At 33.8% G+C, this 16,005-nt stretch overlaps 3 protein-coding genes and 1 long non-coding RNA gene across 11 annotated transcripts; 2 read left to right on the forward strand and 2 right to left on the reverse strand.

The window, feature by feature from the left end:
• Positions 659-1,958, reverse strand: LOC104730164. Of its 3 annotated transcripts, XM_010449282.2 has the most exons (3): positions 1,843-1,950; positions 1,405-1,536; positions 659-1,327 (listed from the first exon to the last, which is right to left on the reverse strand). In XM_010449282.2, the coding sequence occupies exons 1-3, from the start codon at positions 1,876-1,878 to the stop codon at positions 776-778; spliced, it is 720 nt and encodes a 239-aa protein (XP_010447584.1). In that variant the 5' UTR covers positions 1,879-1,950; the 3' UTR covers positions 659-775. The 3 variants fall into 3 exon arrangements, with proteins under 3 accessions (XP_010447584.1, XP_010447585.1, XP_010447583.1); XM_010449283.2 differs by lacking the exon at positions 1,405-1,536 and having other exon boundaries at positions 1,711-1,958; XM_010449281.2 differs by lacking the exon at positions 1,843-1,950 and having other exon boundaries at positions 1,405-1,585.
• Positions 4,231-6,207, forward strand: LOC104730165. Of its 6 annotated transcripts, none has more exons than XR_002034432.1 (5): positions 4,232-4,823; positions 4,921-5,287; positions 5,390-5,472; positions 5,634-5,850; positions 5,933-6,207. It is a non-coding gene; the product is annotated as an uncharacterized LOC104730165 (long non-coding RNA). The 6 variants fall into 6 exon arrangements; XR_002034433.1 differs by having other exon boundaries at positions 4,233-4,823; positions 4,921-4,970; positions 5,247-5,287; positions 5,434-5,472; positions 5,634-6,207; XR_758398.2 differs by having other exon boundaries at positions 4,233-4,823; positions 4,921-4,970; positions 5,251-5,287; positions 5,634-6,207.
• On the forward strand, positions 11,915-12,759 carry LOC104730167 (auxin-responsive protein SAUR63-like). The gene has a single exon (XM_019234149.1). The coding sequence runs from the start codon at positions 12,039-12,041 to the stop codon at positions 12,612-12,614; it is 576 nt and encodes a 191-aa protein (XP_019089694.1). The 5' UTR covers positions 11,915-12,038; the 3' UTR covers positions 12,615-12,759.
• Positions 14,069-15,339, reverse strand: LOC104730166 (protein AIG2 A-like). Its single transcript, XM_010449284.2, has 5 exons — positions 15,192-15,339; positions 15,017-15,089; positions 14,737-14,829; positions 14,577-14,660; positions 14,069-14,489 (listed from the first exon to the last, which is right to left on the reverse strand). The coding sequence occupies exons 1-5, from the start codon at positions 15,317-15,319 to the stop codon at positions 14,340-14,342; spliced, it is 528 nt and encodes a 175-aa protein (XP_010447586.1). The 5' UTR covers positions 15,320-15,339; the 3' UTR covers positions 14,069-14,339.

Here is a 16,005-nt window from a genome sequence, read left to right on the forward strand (position 1 = left end):
ACAAAAACAATTTGAATTTAGGCGAACTCACATGGGATTCCAAACTTATATTTGGATATAATTAGCTATCATATCTGAATTGACATCTCTAAACGAGTTCTGAACATTTTGATCATTCATATTAGGCAGAGGAAAACAACCGTGTTAGGTGAAATTTAAAATTTATATATTGTCTTTGGGAGGATTATATAGGCTCACGTGACGACGGGTTCCTATAACACACAACAATTATATAACTAATTATTAAGAGAGATACTAATGCACGGAATAAATGTGAACATCACATTCTTTGGCCCATTGCTTTCTCGACGTATGCCACATGCATTATAAAATTTACAAACAGAAAATAACGTACACATACCAAGAGAGCTGTGCGATATGGATACGTTATAAAGTCACCCACATGGAAGTGCCAATAATAACGCTCATTATTAAACCACAAAACGTGACATATCACTCACCACACAAAACACATTACTCCAAACTGATATCTCAAAGTTGTCATTATACGCTTCCATCATCTAACGCCCAGCAAACCCTAATCAATATATCATATATGATATATTAATATACTACCCCGCATATAGTATGCTTTAGATATTAGTCTTTTTTTTTTATCGAACGATCGAACATTAAGACGTAAAATTAATCTTCGAAATTTGCAGCTTCCATGTAAATTCTTCATGCAATTCAGTAGTCCTGGCCTTAACCAATAGGACGATAATATCACTTAACTACAAATCACTTGTTCTACTGTACCAAAAGTCCATTAATTCTACACAGCTCCAAAACAGGACTTTTTGTCGATTTTTCTTCTTTCTATACCGAAGAAGAAGAAATCGAGGTTATAAAGAAGAGGAACCATCACGACAGAGCACAAAAACACAAGCACCGGTCCAAAAATCCAAAGCATCAAAGGCAGCGCTGCGTAGAACAACCGATTCCCTACAGTATTCAGAACAAACCCTCTCTCTAGCAACTCCGCCACGTAGTCCTCTGCTGTCATCATCATCTCGTCCTCCAAATCCTCCGGAGGAAAAGGAGTGTTGATGAGGATGTTGACTTGGTTGATGAAGCGAATTGAGAGTGAGTGAGAGAAGAAGGAGAAGAGGAAGATGGTGAGGATCGTGACGTACTTGAGAGCAACCATAAACTCTCCGCGAGCTCCAAAAATGGCGTCGTTTAGAGGCTTCTTCACAGCGTATGTGCTGCTTATAACTGCAGCTAGACCCGCACAGAGCAGGATCGATGTTGTTGCCATTAAAGTCGACCCCATTATGCAGTTTCTCAGCGTTTGAACGGCCAAGATGTTCTTCTTGTCGTTGTCCTAATTAAGCAATACATTTAAAAAAAAAAATCATATATTTCTGTGTAGATGTTTATATAAGAAGTTGATCAGGCTACCTTTATGATGGAAGCGACCCAGAAACGGCGTGCTCTAGCGTTAGTCCCAATGATGGTGGTGAGAGGCTGCGTGCGTAACTTGTGCCACAAGTAAACATGGTACGCTGCATATACCATTAGCCCTAGCGGCACCAAGATCACATCTAAATAACATTCTCTCCATTCCATTTCTACAACTTCAAANTAAGCGTTTGAACGGCCAAGATGTTCTTCTTGTCGTTGTCCTAATTAAGCAAATACATTAAAAAAAAAATCATATATTTCTCTGTGTAGATATATGTTTATGTAAGAAGTTGATCAGGCTACCTTAATGATGGAAGCGACCCAGAAACGGCGTGCTCTAGCGTTAGTCCCAATGATGGTGGTGAGAGGCTGTGTGCGTAACTTGTGCCACAAGTAAACATGGTACGCTGCATATACCATTAGCCCTAGCGGCACCAAGATCACATCTAAATAACATTCTCTCCATTCCATTTCTACAACTTCAAAATTATCGAACTTCTCTCTTCTTTTTTGTTTTTCTCTTTTTTTTTTTTTGTGTGTGTAATGTGTGACTTATTGAAAGGTTTGGAAAAGAAAACGTCCCTATTTATAAGAAAAATGATAACGATCGTAACCCAAAAAAAAAAATGTATTAACTCGAAAAGAAAAACAAAGATAATGAATTTTAGAAAGAAAAAAAAAACTAGAGAAAAGACATAAAGCTAAGCGGGGTGGATGGCGAGAGGGATGCCGTGGCATATTTTGTCCTTTTGTTCGCCATTGTTACGCTTGTTTGTTTAGTTTTCAAACCCCAAAGTGATCTCTAGCTGAGCCCATGATACTCTATTTGTAATTCTTGCACGCTTTTGATTTCTATTTTCTATTATTTCTTTCTTCTTCTACTCATTTATACTTTGGAAAAGGTCTATCTATATGTAGTAGGCCCGTCAGTTAATATATGATATAGTCTATAGATATATAATCCGTCTCTCACAAAATAAATGTTTTGTGTTTTTGTTTTACAAAGTTATACTGTATATATATATGTAATAATTATGTAGTATTATAGAATAAACTACATAATAATTAACTATGTTTTAGTTATACTAGTGTAGTTTAAAGAATAGCAAATAAATTTAAAAGATTAGCTACTCGTACTACTTTACTATTCGATTTTTTCGTCTGCTAACCTCAACACTAAGCTTAATTACTTCACATTTCTAATATATGAACTTATTCTTCTGGTTATGTTATAAATGTATCTATTATAATATAGATTCTTTAAACGATATAGATATGATGAATGTATATATTATGACATGCACGTTGACACGTATACCATGTTTTATGTACGATTAAAGATTCGAAAGTTTTGATAGCAAAAAGAAAAAACAAAAACAAAAAGCTTCAAAAGTTTGAAACTAATAGTCGGATTCTCTTTCCAAATACCTGGTGAATCTAGCAAATATAGTGTTGCTGTATCTTAAAGTTTCAATTTTTGGATAAACTTTTCATTTATTCTTTTTAACAGAAAAACGTATAATTTTAAGGATAAACAAATTAAAATCGATTAAGCTTACATACAGATTTAAGAACGTACTTCCAACACACATTAAAATAAATTTCATAAAAACCGCTAAGATTTATTTTCCTGTGCGAGATATATATATGACACATCGATAAAAGTTACTCCATAAAATTAAAAGGTATGACTAATTGACTATGCGTCAGTTACAACAATATATATATATATATATATACTAATTACTAGTTTTGATAAATTCAACACTATATCTTACATTTTATAATATATAATACCGAAAATGGAGCACTTAAAAAACTGCAAATAACTAGCATTGTATCCCAAGAGTAAAATGAGTGAAATCTGACGAGGACCATAAACAGGTATATATATCGTGAGTGATCGTAATTAGTCCTTATCATATGAGATAAGACAAGACACTGAGGCCGACCTTTAACCATCACCGATAAGTGTCATGCTTCCCTCGTCACTTAACTTATTTGGTTCTGTGTGTTTCACTCATTTATCTTCCCACACGTTGGAATCCTAGCTATTACCTCCACAAATCACATAAACTTATCTCTCTCTATTCAGAGAATCCTAGTGATTTCGGGATTTGGTGTCATCTCGTGAATTTTTCATTTTCCACTTGTTTTTAACGCAGAAATGAATGAGAACATTTATTTGATTCATGATAGTTCATTTGATCGATCATTATTATTCTTATTCACCTGATACAGCTCGTTCCTTTACAAAAACTCTATATTATGAATTATTTAAACAAGATTTTGTTCCGGCTTAAATATGAAAAAGAGGTAGTCTAATCAACCTGATGACTGGGTCAACTCGGGTTGTCTTTTATTGGTTAAGATTCGAATTCTGTTGCAAGTATTTTTACTGTAGATGATGATCGACTGATTTTTTGGATCTGTCGTTACTATATCAAAATGAGAATAAAATATAGTAGAGTTACAATAATCGTTTTAAGAGTGTTAAGCTTTGGTCGTGACGTTCTTGGACGGGAAATGAGGCTTGATTCATATTTCGAGTCCTTTGTATAATTTCAAAACTTTATAGTGCTCCTTTATATCCTCATTAGTTACAACTAAAGGAAACTTAAAAAGCTAGATCAATCATCGAGCAATATATTGATTTTTCATGTTTTTAAAATGGACTATTGATTTTAAGTATTACTATAATTTTTTGAATAACCAAGTTGGCTCTTGTTTTTTGTAGCTATTAATTGGACGTAGTGCTCAAATCAATGTTTGTGAGTTGTTGTGACTGAACAAGTTTAGGGTGTTTTAACAAGTCACTACAAAAAATTGATTATATAGTTACTGCTTTTTGCTACGAAAAAATTAATAACAAATATTAATTACAAAAAGTTACGAATTAGCTACGGATAATTAGATAATAGATTTTGTTGCAAATTAGTTACTTTTCGTAGCTAAATAATGACAAATAGATACCAGGATAAATTTGTAGCAAATTTGCTATAAATTTAGGGACAAAATATGTTGTAACTCTAGTACATAGGAGAAATCGTCACAAATTGTAGTAAATAATTTATAAAATAATGTAAACCTAAGTACAAAACATCTTGAGAAAGAAAGAAAGCTATGAATGAGAAGGGGATACCGAGAGACCAAAAGTTCGTTTCTCAGATTTTTTAGGATGAGATTCATGAGAATGGGATGTTGCATTGCCTCTTGCTCTCTCTCCTAAGATTTGTGGGCTTCACCGACCAGATCTAGGAACATTGGGAAGGGTTCACTTAAGTACAAAGGCGTTCAGCTTCAATTCGCCATCGTAGTTATCGATTTTGTTATTTTTCCGACTGGGTTTTATGGATCAGACGAAGAAACTGTTCAATAACCTTGATGATTCTTCTCTCGACCCATCTCCCTCAAAGGTTCAATCTTTTTTTTTAATCCTCAAATTATCCCAATTTAGGGTTTTGTGATTACTTACAGTGTGAATCAGAGACTTAATTTTGTGATATGCAACAGGAAGAGTCTTCTGGGTTTCTGAGCTTTAGCAGAGTTCTGATTGTTGATAGGTTCTCTCCTTTAAACTCTTAAAAATCTGAACTTTATTTTCCTGCAGTTTGATTAAAAATGGTTGGTTTGTTAAAAATTTATCTATGAAAATAGCATGGATGTTGATTTAAGAAAAGAGCTTGCATCGTCTTCTAAATCCTTTGTAAAATATATGAAATAAGCAATTGGAAAAAAAAAAAGCTTCTTCTTTGATTCAGTTCTCGATCACATGAATCAATTTTTTGATTGTATTATCTAGTTGCGAGTTAGTTTTGCTAATTGAGCTTCATGGACAGGCAGCTTTGTAGTTGTCTATTTGTCAGGATTCACTTTATAAGTAAGTTTCTCTTCTTTGAATTTCACTTGATGCAACTACAGGGTGACAATTATTCTTCATGAGTATTTGACCTTTTAATAGCCTCATATAATTTTCTTGCAGATAGATCTAAGCTGTTTTTCTTGGTGATCTGAGTTTTTTTGCAGACTGCTAACTAAAGTTCCATAGACTTGATGGTCTACCAGGTAAGCTTAAGCCTTAAGGCGTTTGACTATAATTTATATTCTGGTTCTGAGATTAATCTTCACCAAGAAAACCTCTCGTTTTTAGATCTTCTTCAAAATCACAGATTCTTTGATTCTCGAATCTTGAATTTGCTAACTGGTTGTTGAAATTTTTGTTTTAGGTTTGAATCATGGATTTCACGGACAGGTTCATGGAAGAAACTGTGTGACTGTTTAGTCTCTAGGTGGTTTAGCTTATGATGTTTTTGTTATGTTAACATGTTTAATGGATTTCATACTTGTGTATCTCAGCTGCTGTACAAGGCTATGAAGGAATCAAGAGAGTCAATGGAAGTTGGGCATATCACAAGATTGTGTTCCTGCTAGTTTACAACTCAGGTATGGACAGTAGATTTGTTGGTAGCTCAGGAATTATGTTTGGCCACACATAGATTGAGCTTGGCTAACATATTTTTCTAAGACCTTGATGGTTCTAAGAGGGAACTCACGAGGATGATTCAAATCTTGCTTCAAGGTGGATGGTTGAGCTTCTCTATTGGCGAGGATTATAGATATATGAAAATTGGTTTGAGTATTCTAAAGAGATTACAGTTTCCTATAGTGGATGCAACTGGACTTAGTTTATTAAACTCACGCTTGTAATTTTCTTTGGGGGTTGGAGTGATAGTGAGTATCAATTATCAAAGAGGAAGGATAGTGTGTCCATCTACTTATTTTTAATTATGTTTTTAATTTTATTTTGTTATACATTTTTTTAAATGATGGTTTCATAATAATTAATATAGTATTTTTATTTTTAAAATTATTTCATTCCAAAAATAAACATTATTCATAATTTTAAAATAATTACTAAAATATAAATAATTTGTATAAATACAATTCAACCATAATTATAAATTTGTTACATAGAAAACTAGTAGCAGGTTGTATCTATTTGTTACATTTTTGTTCGTTACTTTTTGTAGCAAATTGCGACAGACATAAGTCACAAATGGTAGCTATTTGCTACTAATTAACTAGTATCTAATTGGTAGCAAATTACTACAATTAGTGACGGAGATGAAATTTGCTACGACCAAATAATTACTAATTAAATTTGTAACAAAATAGTAACAAATATTTTTTTGCTACGAATAATATGTAATACCTACAAATTAAATCGTAACTTAGAATAATTCTTCTAGTGAGTTAAGATTCATACCATTCAGGGTAGGGTGTTTGACGTTGATATAGGTTAATGGGTCACTTTTTTCACAAAGAATATCCCGTCCTATCAAATTGTGCTACGTGAAGTCTAGTTACACTCCACATAATAAATATTAGTACTTACTACTTAATAATAAAAGCTGTGTTATTATGGTAGTAAAATATATAACTACACTAGTTTGTATTAGTTTTGCTATGTCGCTTTGTGAATTCAAATTCGATAGATGCATGTATGTTTGTTGACAATACTTTTCTTTATTACGAAAGATCTTTAACTCTTTATATATACAGAATTTAAGTTATATACAAACGTAGAAGAACCATGATAGGAGGAAAAGCCATCATATAAGAAATTATTAAAATAATAGAAAATTTAAAATTCCACAGATATTATTATGTTGTTTTTTTGTTTTTTTTTCCTTTTGTTAAAGAAACACTTGTTTAGAACAAAAGTTTGTAGCACATGTCTATATATAATCAATAGTAGAGCATAAGAATATCTCTCAATTTTTAGTGCACATCAGATTCGAAGATTTGCAGAATAAATCATCATGAATGAATAATTAAATCTTCATGTGTAGTAGTACTAAAATATGTGTGGTTCTACACTACTTTTTATAATACTTGTCCCTCACTAAACAAATTCTCATCCCATACGCAATTTGCTCCGAAACATCGTTTATACCAACAAAGTAATGATCTAGTGCATTTCTATTCTGAGAGGACTTTGGACGCCTTTCGTTTTATTTTTATGAGTGTTCTTATCTTAAAAAAGATCACCAATTATAACGGAAAGAAACACAAAGGGAAAGTAATTGAGTAAAAAATTGTTGAATTACACTCATCTGAAAACAACATAAACCTTCTTGGATATATAGACGTACGCTGTCAATCATTACCAACGTTGAATTCAAGGGAAGAGTTGCTAAATCCATTTTCATTTGTATGCACCACTAATATCGACCCTAATAACAATTCCATGATACACTTAAAAAAAAAAAAACTATTAAGTTTAAAATTTGGTGCATATATAGTTTCTCTTCCTTCTTCTTTTGGCTCGGAGATCGACTTAAACGATAATGTGAAAGTTGGCTTTGATTGTCAGTGTTCTTTGGGTCACTGGCCACAAATCCGACATCATGTTATTAGGTGTTGATGTTGATGAATCTTGTTTCCCACATAAGGAAATATATGCTCTCATTTGTGGAATCCAATTTTAAAAAGTAATGCTTTTGAGTAATAGTGAAACTTTCTTGGACAACTCCAATTTTTGTTTTAAGTCATGAAGCTGAAAAAGCAAGATTTTTTTTTATCATAAGGTTAGTATAGAAAAGAAAACAAGAACCTGAAACTCTCTGGACCTTTTCTTTTTCTGTGTGGAAATTATTTGCACATTAAATAGAAAACAAAACCTCAAAAGCGAGTTATCGGTGCAACACCTCCTAGAATAGTTTTGGTATAAAAAGAAAATAAAATAAATCGGTCTACAAAAAAATTATTCATATCTTGAATCACAAGTCACCAAAATCAAACTTTTTATTATCGTGCAATATCTCAATACTATAGTGTAGTTACTAGTTGGAAGACGAAGCTTAGTTCATACGAAAACGTCACCGTAAAAATGATGAAAGAGAGGAAAACTTGGGGATAAACCTCACTGAGGAATGAGAGAAGACAGTTTTTTTTTTAATAAAAGGTATTAATTCGGTTATGGTCTTCAGGTCTATTTCATATTGCTCATTTGCTCGGTCCATACTTTTTGCTGTTATCATAGTGACGTATTCTATCATTTCTTTTGGAGACTTGGCGACACACGCCGACATACTTGCAGTTGCAGAGACGACTCTTTTTGATTTGGTACCATTTGAGCTAATCCACTTTCAAAAATATCTATGAAAAACCGTGTGTTTGATATCCGTAAATTATAGCCCAATATAAATTGCAAGATGATTTGGGCTCGAGAGTTGTAAATGTAGGCGTATGGGGGTTTTCAATATCAATTAAGAGAAAAAGGATTCTCTCTTCTGTCAACCTTCAAGGCCTAGTTTCTTTACTGATGTACTACTACTACTACTACTACTAAAGACATGTGATTAACTAAAATCTGTTAAGCAACAAAATTGAGTGGATAATTGGTATTCGGTACATCTCGTTACCGTCTCTTCACTATAGATTACCATTTACTTATCAGCAAAAGGCCTTGATTACCCTTTTTTTTTTTTTTTTTTTTTGAAAATAGTAGTAATTAAAACCAAATTAATATGTCTTAATTATACTTAAAAAAGAATATAAAACTAATTTTCTAAATTTTTCAGCTATTTGATTCATTGTCTTTTCTGTGATTTTTTTTTGTTTCTTCTTGATAAAAACTTTTTGTGTTAGAATTAATCGAATGTTACTGTTAAGAAAGAGTATGATATTTAACGGTCTATACCGATGAGATTGTTATTATATACATCCGTTCTTTCCTCTCTTTTTTTTTTTGCTACCTTATTATGGGGCAAATTTATCCAATTTGTAACAGCAAATCAAATCAAATCAGATCAAGCAAAGGCAAATGCATGATCAGGTTAATTAATAAACGGAATTTGGAATGTGTATCATATTATAAAGAGATTTAATATATTTCAAATTAATCATCTTAGACCAATGACAATCATGGAAATCATTATTGATTTATGGCACGTAGAAAGATCAGAGCATAATAGCCAGCTAATTTTTCTAATTTTAATTAAGGTACGTTTTCTCAATTATTCATTTGGGCTCAATCATTTCTGTTTGTTTCTTCATGGTGGTTAGTACCACTTTACAACATAAACTCTAAATTTTCATTAAATTAGTTTACATTATCTTTTTTTTTTTAATATATATCATGGAAAATGTACGGATTTACAAACCTACTTAATTAACCCTCCAATGAATAGAACTCATCATGTGATTGTTTCTATAAAATTACGAAGTAAGTAATTATTAATCATTTGTATTTGGAGCAGCTAAACTCTGAGCATTAGGTTATTAAAAACTAATTTACTAATGCGTACAAGAAAAAGAAGAACGTGTATTGTGATATAGGCCATGTTGTACGGGCCACTACGTATGAATCATGTAGAGATAAATTGTTTAATAATTTTAAAGTATATGGTGGATTGGTGGCCTAATTGGTCTCGTGGATAGCAGTTACGACGGGGGAAAACACTGGTAGACAAAAAATCGGTGGACGATGCTTTCTCTAGCAGTTGACCCACCGGTTTGATTAAACTTATAAATTCGTTTTAAAATTTTTGAATCTCATAATATATAAAATATTTGATATGTGTCGTTGTCTAGGCCTAGCTAGTTATAATAATCCAAGTTAAAACCCGAATATGTTCGTTTTGCGAGTTGTAGAAAACCAAAACACAACAACATAACAAATATTTATCACTTAACTTTAAATTTTTTAATATATAGTTGTTGCTACACCCATCATATTCAACTGCATCTTTGACAGCACTAAAATCTACGTACGTAATCTTATGTGCTACTACGACTTGTATTGTTTTCTAATAATAATGATCAAATAAAAACAACACAAGACCGGATGACAATAACCAAACTATTGCTAAAGAGTAAAATATGTCAATAATATCATTTGTGGTGCATTATAACGATTGTAGACGAATCATAAATTTAGAGTTATTATTTTGGGTTTTCATTATTTTTTTTAATCTGGAATTCCAATTATATAATCTAGCCTAATCTGAACTCAATACATAAAAAATAATAATAATATTTACGTTCATAAAATATTCCATGCTTTATGCGTAATTTTTGCTGATATATTCATTGCTTCTCCGCTAGTTCATCACCAGCACATGCAACGATCGCCAGTCTGAAAACTTCAATGCTATAATATTGAATAAGGCATTAAAAATAAGTTTTCTTAGTTTATCAAATCGGCGTCAACTTTTTTATTATGCATTTTATGTAATAATAAGCCGACTTTTATTGTTGATATCATAAGAAATTAAACCAATTCGAATATAATTCAAAACATATGATTTAGTCGTTGTAACCAATCATTAATTATTTGCGTATATTATTTTTTCTCGAATTTTCTTTGTTTAGAATCTTGTTGATTTACTTAGAAAACTATCTTTCTTAAGACTCTAGTTTGATTATAATCACATTTATGAAGCCATGCCCAAAAACACACCCACAAACACACACACTTTTGTATACAAAACGTTAAACTAAAAAAATGATCAGATCTGGAGAAATAAATAGCACTATATGTAAATTAAAATCTAGAAAGTAAAAAGAAAAGGTTCACATGGGGTGGTTCGATTAAAACCCGAAACCGCACGAACAGAGTGACGTGGAAATTGAAGTCCTTCAACCAGCATGCACGGTCCTCCATGTTCGAATGGGGAACTTCTAAGATGCGTCGGTAAAAGTAATTTATTTTTGTCGTTAATACTAAAATTAGGAAAAAGTATAGTACTTAACTTAATTTTTCTACTTTACTATATTTTTTTGGAAAAAGAAAGAAAAAGTGAGGAGGAGATCCAATCCTTAGATTCATGTGAACTGAACCGTGAAGCCGTTTTGCTTTGGAAACTGAAGCCTTCCCCATGTTTCATGTTTCTCCTCTTCTCTCTCTCACACACACCACAACTCTTACCACTTCAATTTATTTCTTACATTCGAAGTTATATCTTGTGTTACATTTCTATTCATAAAGTACGTATGATGCACTCACGATAAGTAATTTATTATCGTTCCTGAATATTCCAATGTGGCAGAACATATTTAATGTTCATATTTATTTAAAAGATGTAAGAGATAGAAACTTTTACTTTTCTTCTCTGTGGAAAAATGAATAAACCGAAAGAGTCAGCATCTCTACATATAAATATATGTAAAACAATTACGTATATATACCTTGCGCTCACTATTTTTTTTTATCAGTTCTACGAAGATAAAATGGCTGAAAGAGTAAACTTTATCTAAATCTTTTTGTTTTTAACAAAATAGTTGTGGTGTAATTGCTTATTTTAAAGGCAATCCCAAAAGCATAAACAAACATGGCCTTAATAAAGACTTAATTAAGAGAAGGTCAAACAAGATGTGTAACGAGAGGTTTTCAAGTTGGTTATTAAGAAAACCAAAAGCATATGATTAGTCGAATATTTTTAAACATTTAATTTCAAAACTAATCTATTAAATAATTAAAACAAGATTCCAAAATGTCATCAGCACCTCTATATATCTCCCTAATCTCCAAAACCCACCATGTCTCTATCATTACACAACACACAGAGATAGCTATACAAACACCAAGCACAACGCCATTTCGTCTTTCTTCAGTTTCTGCCACCATGGAAGCCAAGAAGTCGAACAAGATCAGAGAGATCGTTAAGCTTCAACAGATCCTCAAGAAATGGCGAAAAGTCGCACACGCTTCAAAACAAGCCAACAACAACAAGATTGACAGCGTAGATGACAACAACAACAACATCAACATCAACCTCAATAGAAGTGGAAGTGGAAGTGGAAGCGGAAGCGGAAGCAAGAGCATCAAGTTTCTGAAGAGGACATTATCCTTCACAGACACGACAGCTGTTCCTAAAGGCTACTTAGCTGTCTCGGTGGGGAAGGAGGAGAAGAGATACAAGATACCAACAGACTACCTTAGCCACCAAGCTTTCCACGTGTTGTTGCGCGAGGCAGAGGAAGAGTTTGGGTTTCAACAAGCTGGTATCTTGAGGATTCCTTGTGAAGTTGCTGTGTTCGAGAGCATTTTGAAGATAATGGAGGACAACAAGAATGATGCTTACCTGAACACACAGGAGTGCAGGTTCAATGCCACAACTGAGGAAGTTCTGAGTTATCGTCATCCTTCGGATTGCCCTAGGACTCCATCTCATCAACCTCACAGCCCCATGTGCAGATAGTTTTTTGTTTTTCATTTGCTTGTTACATTAATCCATTCTTCTTCCTCTTCCCCATGTTCCCCCTTTTTCCCTTGGGGATTTGGACTTTGTGTACTATGCAACTTCAATGAGAAAAAGAGTGAGAGATAGAGAGATTTTTGAATAATGGAATGTACAAACGGATCATTGAAACAGACCAAACAATGAAAACCTCTCTGTTTCTTTTTTTTTTCTCTGCCCTAAAGTGAATCATGGAGATAAAGATTCAAACTTCTTGTTCACCAGTAGATCCATTTCTCAACATCTGCATTTGTCCTCTAACTATTAAGTTGAAACCAAGCCCATATCCACCCAAAATGCCAAGTCAACTTAAAAGGATGAACCCACCAGTATTGTGTATTGTGGGTGCAAAGATAAGCATACTTTCCTGGCTACATCGCAAACTCGAGCATCCCAAAAGTTCGATACCCGCTTAACTTACACTTGACCAGTATGCTTTATATGGCAGTTTTAGGTCCCCAATCCAGTCTTGTTACAGAAAAAGCAAAAGGTTCATGTGTCTATATCTATGCATCCTACGTTCTTTCCGGGAACTACCCCCATGTGTATTGATGTTGCAGCTATGCCAATTGTAATTAGAGACTTAAAATAAACTAATAGAGTAACTAACAAGAATTAAAATAGTGTAAAAAGATGAGTACCTACGGCAATGTACTATTTAATCATCAAGTGGAGACTGTGGTTGTTTAACAATTTAGATTAACAACGTACAGTATCCTATGCTTTTACAACCGAAACTAATGCTATAATAAGTATCTTAATTCGTGATTATAATAACAGAATCATAGCATCACAGACACATTTGCTCTAAACTAAGTACCCTTCATTATTGAACTCACATGCAATTAACGATTAATCCCCTAAGAGAGTACGGCACAATCAAAAAGGAATGATCTTGGTATCCTCCCAAAATCAATCAAGATTCAAGAGAGAGATAGAAGGAGATATTCATGGAATGATATGTTTTATGTTCTCTCTCACCTGGATTAAGGGGTGGTCAAAGTCAAAGCTTAAGGAGTGAGATCTGATAAAACGGAAAGGCCACATGACATCTGCACCCTGAGTGAGACTTAGCGCCCATCTAAAGCAATCACCCAATAATAATACATGTGTAATCATCTCCCTGAACCTGATCTCGAGGATACTGTATGGAGTAGTGATTATATGAGCAACTTGAAGGAAGTGCAGGTTATATAAAAAAAGAAACTAGACAGCAAGATCCAGCAAGAAAATTTAACATGAACAAAAGTACAAAACCATAGGCCTCGGAAACTTACACAATTTATTGTGACTGTACCTCCATGACTCATAATTTAGTGCTGCTTGCCTTTAAGTTTAAGTAGATTGGTATTCATAGTTATGAGCTAAAAGACAACTAGAGAAACAATGGAAATGCTTATTTTCTAAGGCATCAATTATCTGTAAGCCCTTTCCCTTATAGGTAAACAAAACAAGAAACAGTCACGCTTCAATGAAAATACAAATCATCTGATTACATGATCATGCAAAGCCCATTCATGTCTAGCTAGTAGCTGCATGCACAAGAGTCATGAACATTCTGTTTTTATTTAAAAATTCCCCAAGAAGCATAGATCCACAATTCTTATTTCAAATGAAGCAATGGCAATCACTTTAATATAACTGCAAGAACCAAAAGTCATAGCAGTTAGATCAGAGAGAGTATCATCAAGAACCCAGAGGTTTCCCATCCTCAGAATCCTGCTTAAAGAACGTTTTGAATGTGTCGATCCTCGTCTTTGCTTCTGGTAATCTCCTATCTTCCAGAAATTTCTTGGTCGCTGTTACGAAACCTTCCTTGTCATGTCGTTTCCATTCCTAACACAGTTTAACATATTATAAAGACTGATACCTTTCACACTCTAAAAGCAATGAGGCAAGCATATATAATAAGAGATATCAAACCTCGAAATCCCATTCTCCATAAAGATCCGGATCATCTTTGTTCTTCCATACATATGTTTCGACTGGCAGCTTCTCTGAAGTATCCTGCAGATGACAAAGGGCATCAAGAGTCCAATATGTACGAAGTGTAGTTGTTCCTATCAAAACATTAATATTATACCGTCAGCACCACTTCCACAGCCTTTCTGTCGTATTCAACATCCTCAAACTCATCTAACATTTTCAGTTCATCATCTGTGATTCCCTTCAGCACCTACAAGAACAAACACATTACAGTACTTCAAATTTCAAATTTCTGATAAACCTCAAAATCAAGAGTTTACACAGCATGACAATTCTCCAAAAAGAACAACGGCCTTAACGTTTCTCTATGGATTTAACTCTATTGTCCTAGTCTACCAATATGTGAACAAATGGAGATCTAGGGATGATAAGTGAACCTTTCCGGTGACTTCTCCGGTACCGTCCGGTAGAATTGTTGGATAAAAGCGGCCTTTGAGTCTAAACCTGTGGCTGAAAATTCTCACAATCTCCGTTAATCAAACATTCCATTGGATCCAAAACAAATGAAAATTAAGACAGATTGGGTGCGAAAGAGATAAAATAGAAACGCACAAGCCGGAGAGTACGGCGGAGACACGGTCAGGGACGCGATTGAGAAGCGCGTTAACGACTTCGGGTTCCTGGAGACTGCCATAGACGAAGAGATCATGAGCAGCTTTCCCTCCTGACAACATACTCATCTTGCTCTTGCCTCTCCGACTCCGTCCAGTTCCTGCGACTGAGACATAGAAAAATTTTCAAGTGTCCATTGTCCGGCCACGTGTCAAGCACACAAAATTGTGTAATTAACTATGTTTTATTTATTTATTCATCATATAATTAGTTTGTCTTGTTTCGTAAAATTAACAAACTGAAAAATCAATTTCCAGAACAGAGGAATTAAATTAAAACCTCCATAGCCATAAGAAACACGATATCCATTTAAAAAAGACAGATCGGGTCATTACAAAAGAACCTCCAACAGCGTTTAAAGTCTTTTTAAGACACTGGAAACTGTAATGAAAATTATCTAAAATGTTTGCCCACGAGTAAGATAATGATCGATCCTTGCTGATCACATGGCCATTGGTTCAGGACCAGCGGCGTTCAGGATGTCTAAGAGTGAGTTTTGGGGTTCCAATTCCTCGTGCCAAAGCTGCAACTTGTCCCCAGGGTAGAAGTTTCTCGTGACTCCCTCTGAGTTGATCTGTTCAAAAACATCAAAGACAGTTTGTTATCTACGTTCCATTAAAGAGGTTATATAAGTCCCACGTCCGAGAATTTTAGTCAGAGAGGTGACTTACTATGACAGTTCGTACAACGCCTCCACTGGCTCCATCACGGGCGATGGCTAGTGATACCGCCTTCACAACAAGTTGCTGCAAAA

This window comes from Camelina sativa, chromosome 12 (genome assembly GCF_000633955.1).
Source record: "Camelina sativa cultivar DH55 chromosome 12, Cs, whole genome shotgun sequence".
Lineage (NCBI taxonomy): Eukaryota > Viridiplantae > Streptophyta > Magnoliopsida > Brassicales > Brassicaceae > Camelina > Camelina sativa.

What these genes read in the sequence shown, in the direction of transcription:
- LOC104730167 (XM_019234149.1), top strand. Translation starts at nt 12,039, where the DNA reads ATGGAAGCCAAGAAGTCGAACAAGATCAGAGAGATCGTTAAGCTTCAA.
- LOC104730166 (XM_010449284.2), bottom strand. Translation starts at nt 15,319, where the DNA reads ATGAGTATGTTGTCAGGAGGGAAAGCTGCTCATGATCTCTTCGTCTAT. An exon ending in TCCGCCGTACTCTCCGGCTT is followed by an intron (nt 15,090 to 15,191) that starts GTGCGTTTCTAT and finishes GAGAATTTTCAG; the next exon opens with CCACAGGTTTAGACTCAAAG. An exon ending in ATGGAGAATGGGATTTCGAG is followed by an intron (nt 14,490 to 14,576) that starts GTTTGATATCTC and finishes AAACTGTGTTAG; the next exon opens with GAATGGAAACGACATGACAA.
- LOC104730164 (XM_010449283.2), bottom strand. Translation starts at nt 1,878, where the DNA reads ATGGAATGGAGAGAATGTTATTTAGATGTGATCTTGGTGCCGCTAGGG. An exon ending in GGGTCGCTTCCATCATTAAG is followed by an intron (nt 1,328 to 1,710) that starts GTAGCCTGATCA and finishes TTGCTTAATTAG; the next exon opens with GACAACGACAAGAAGAACAT.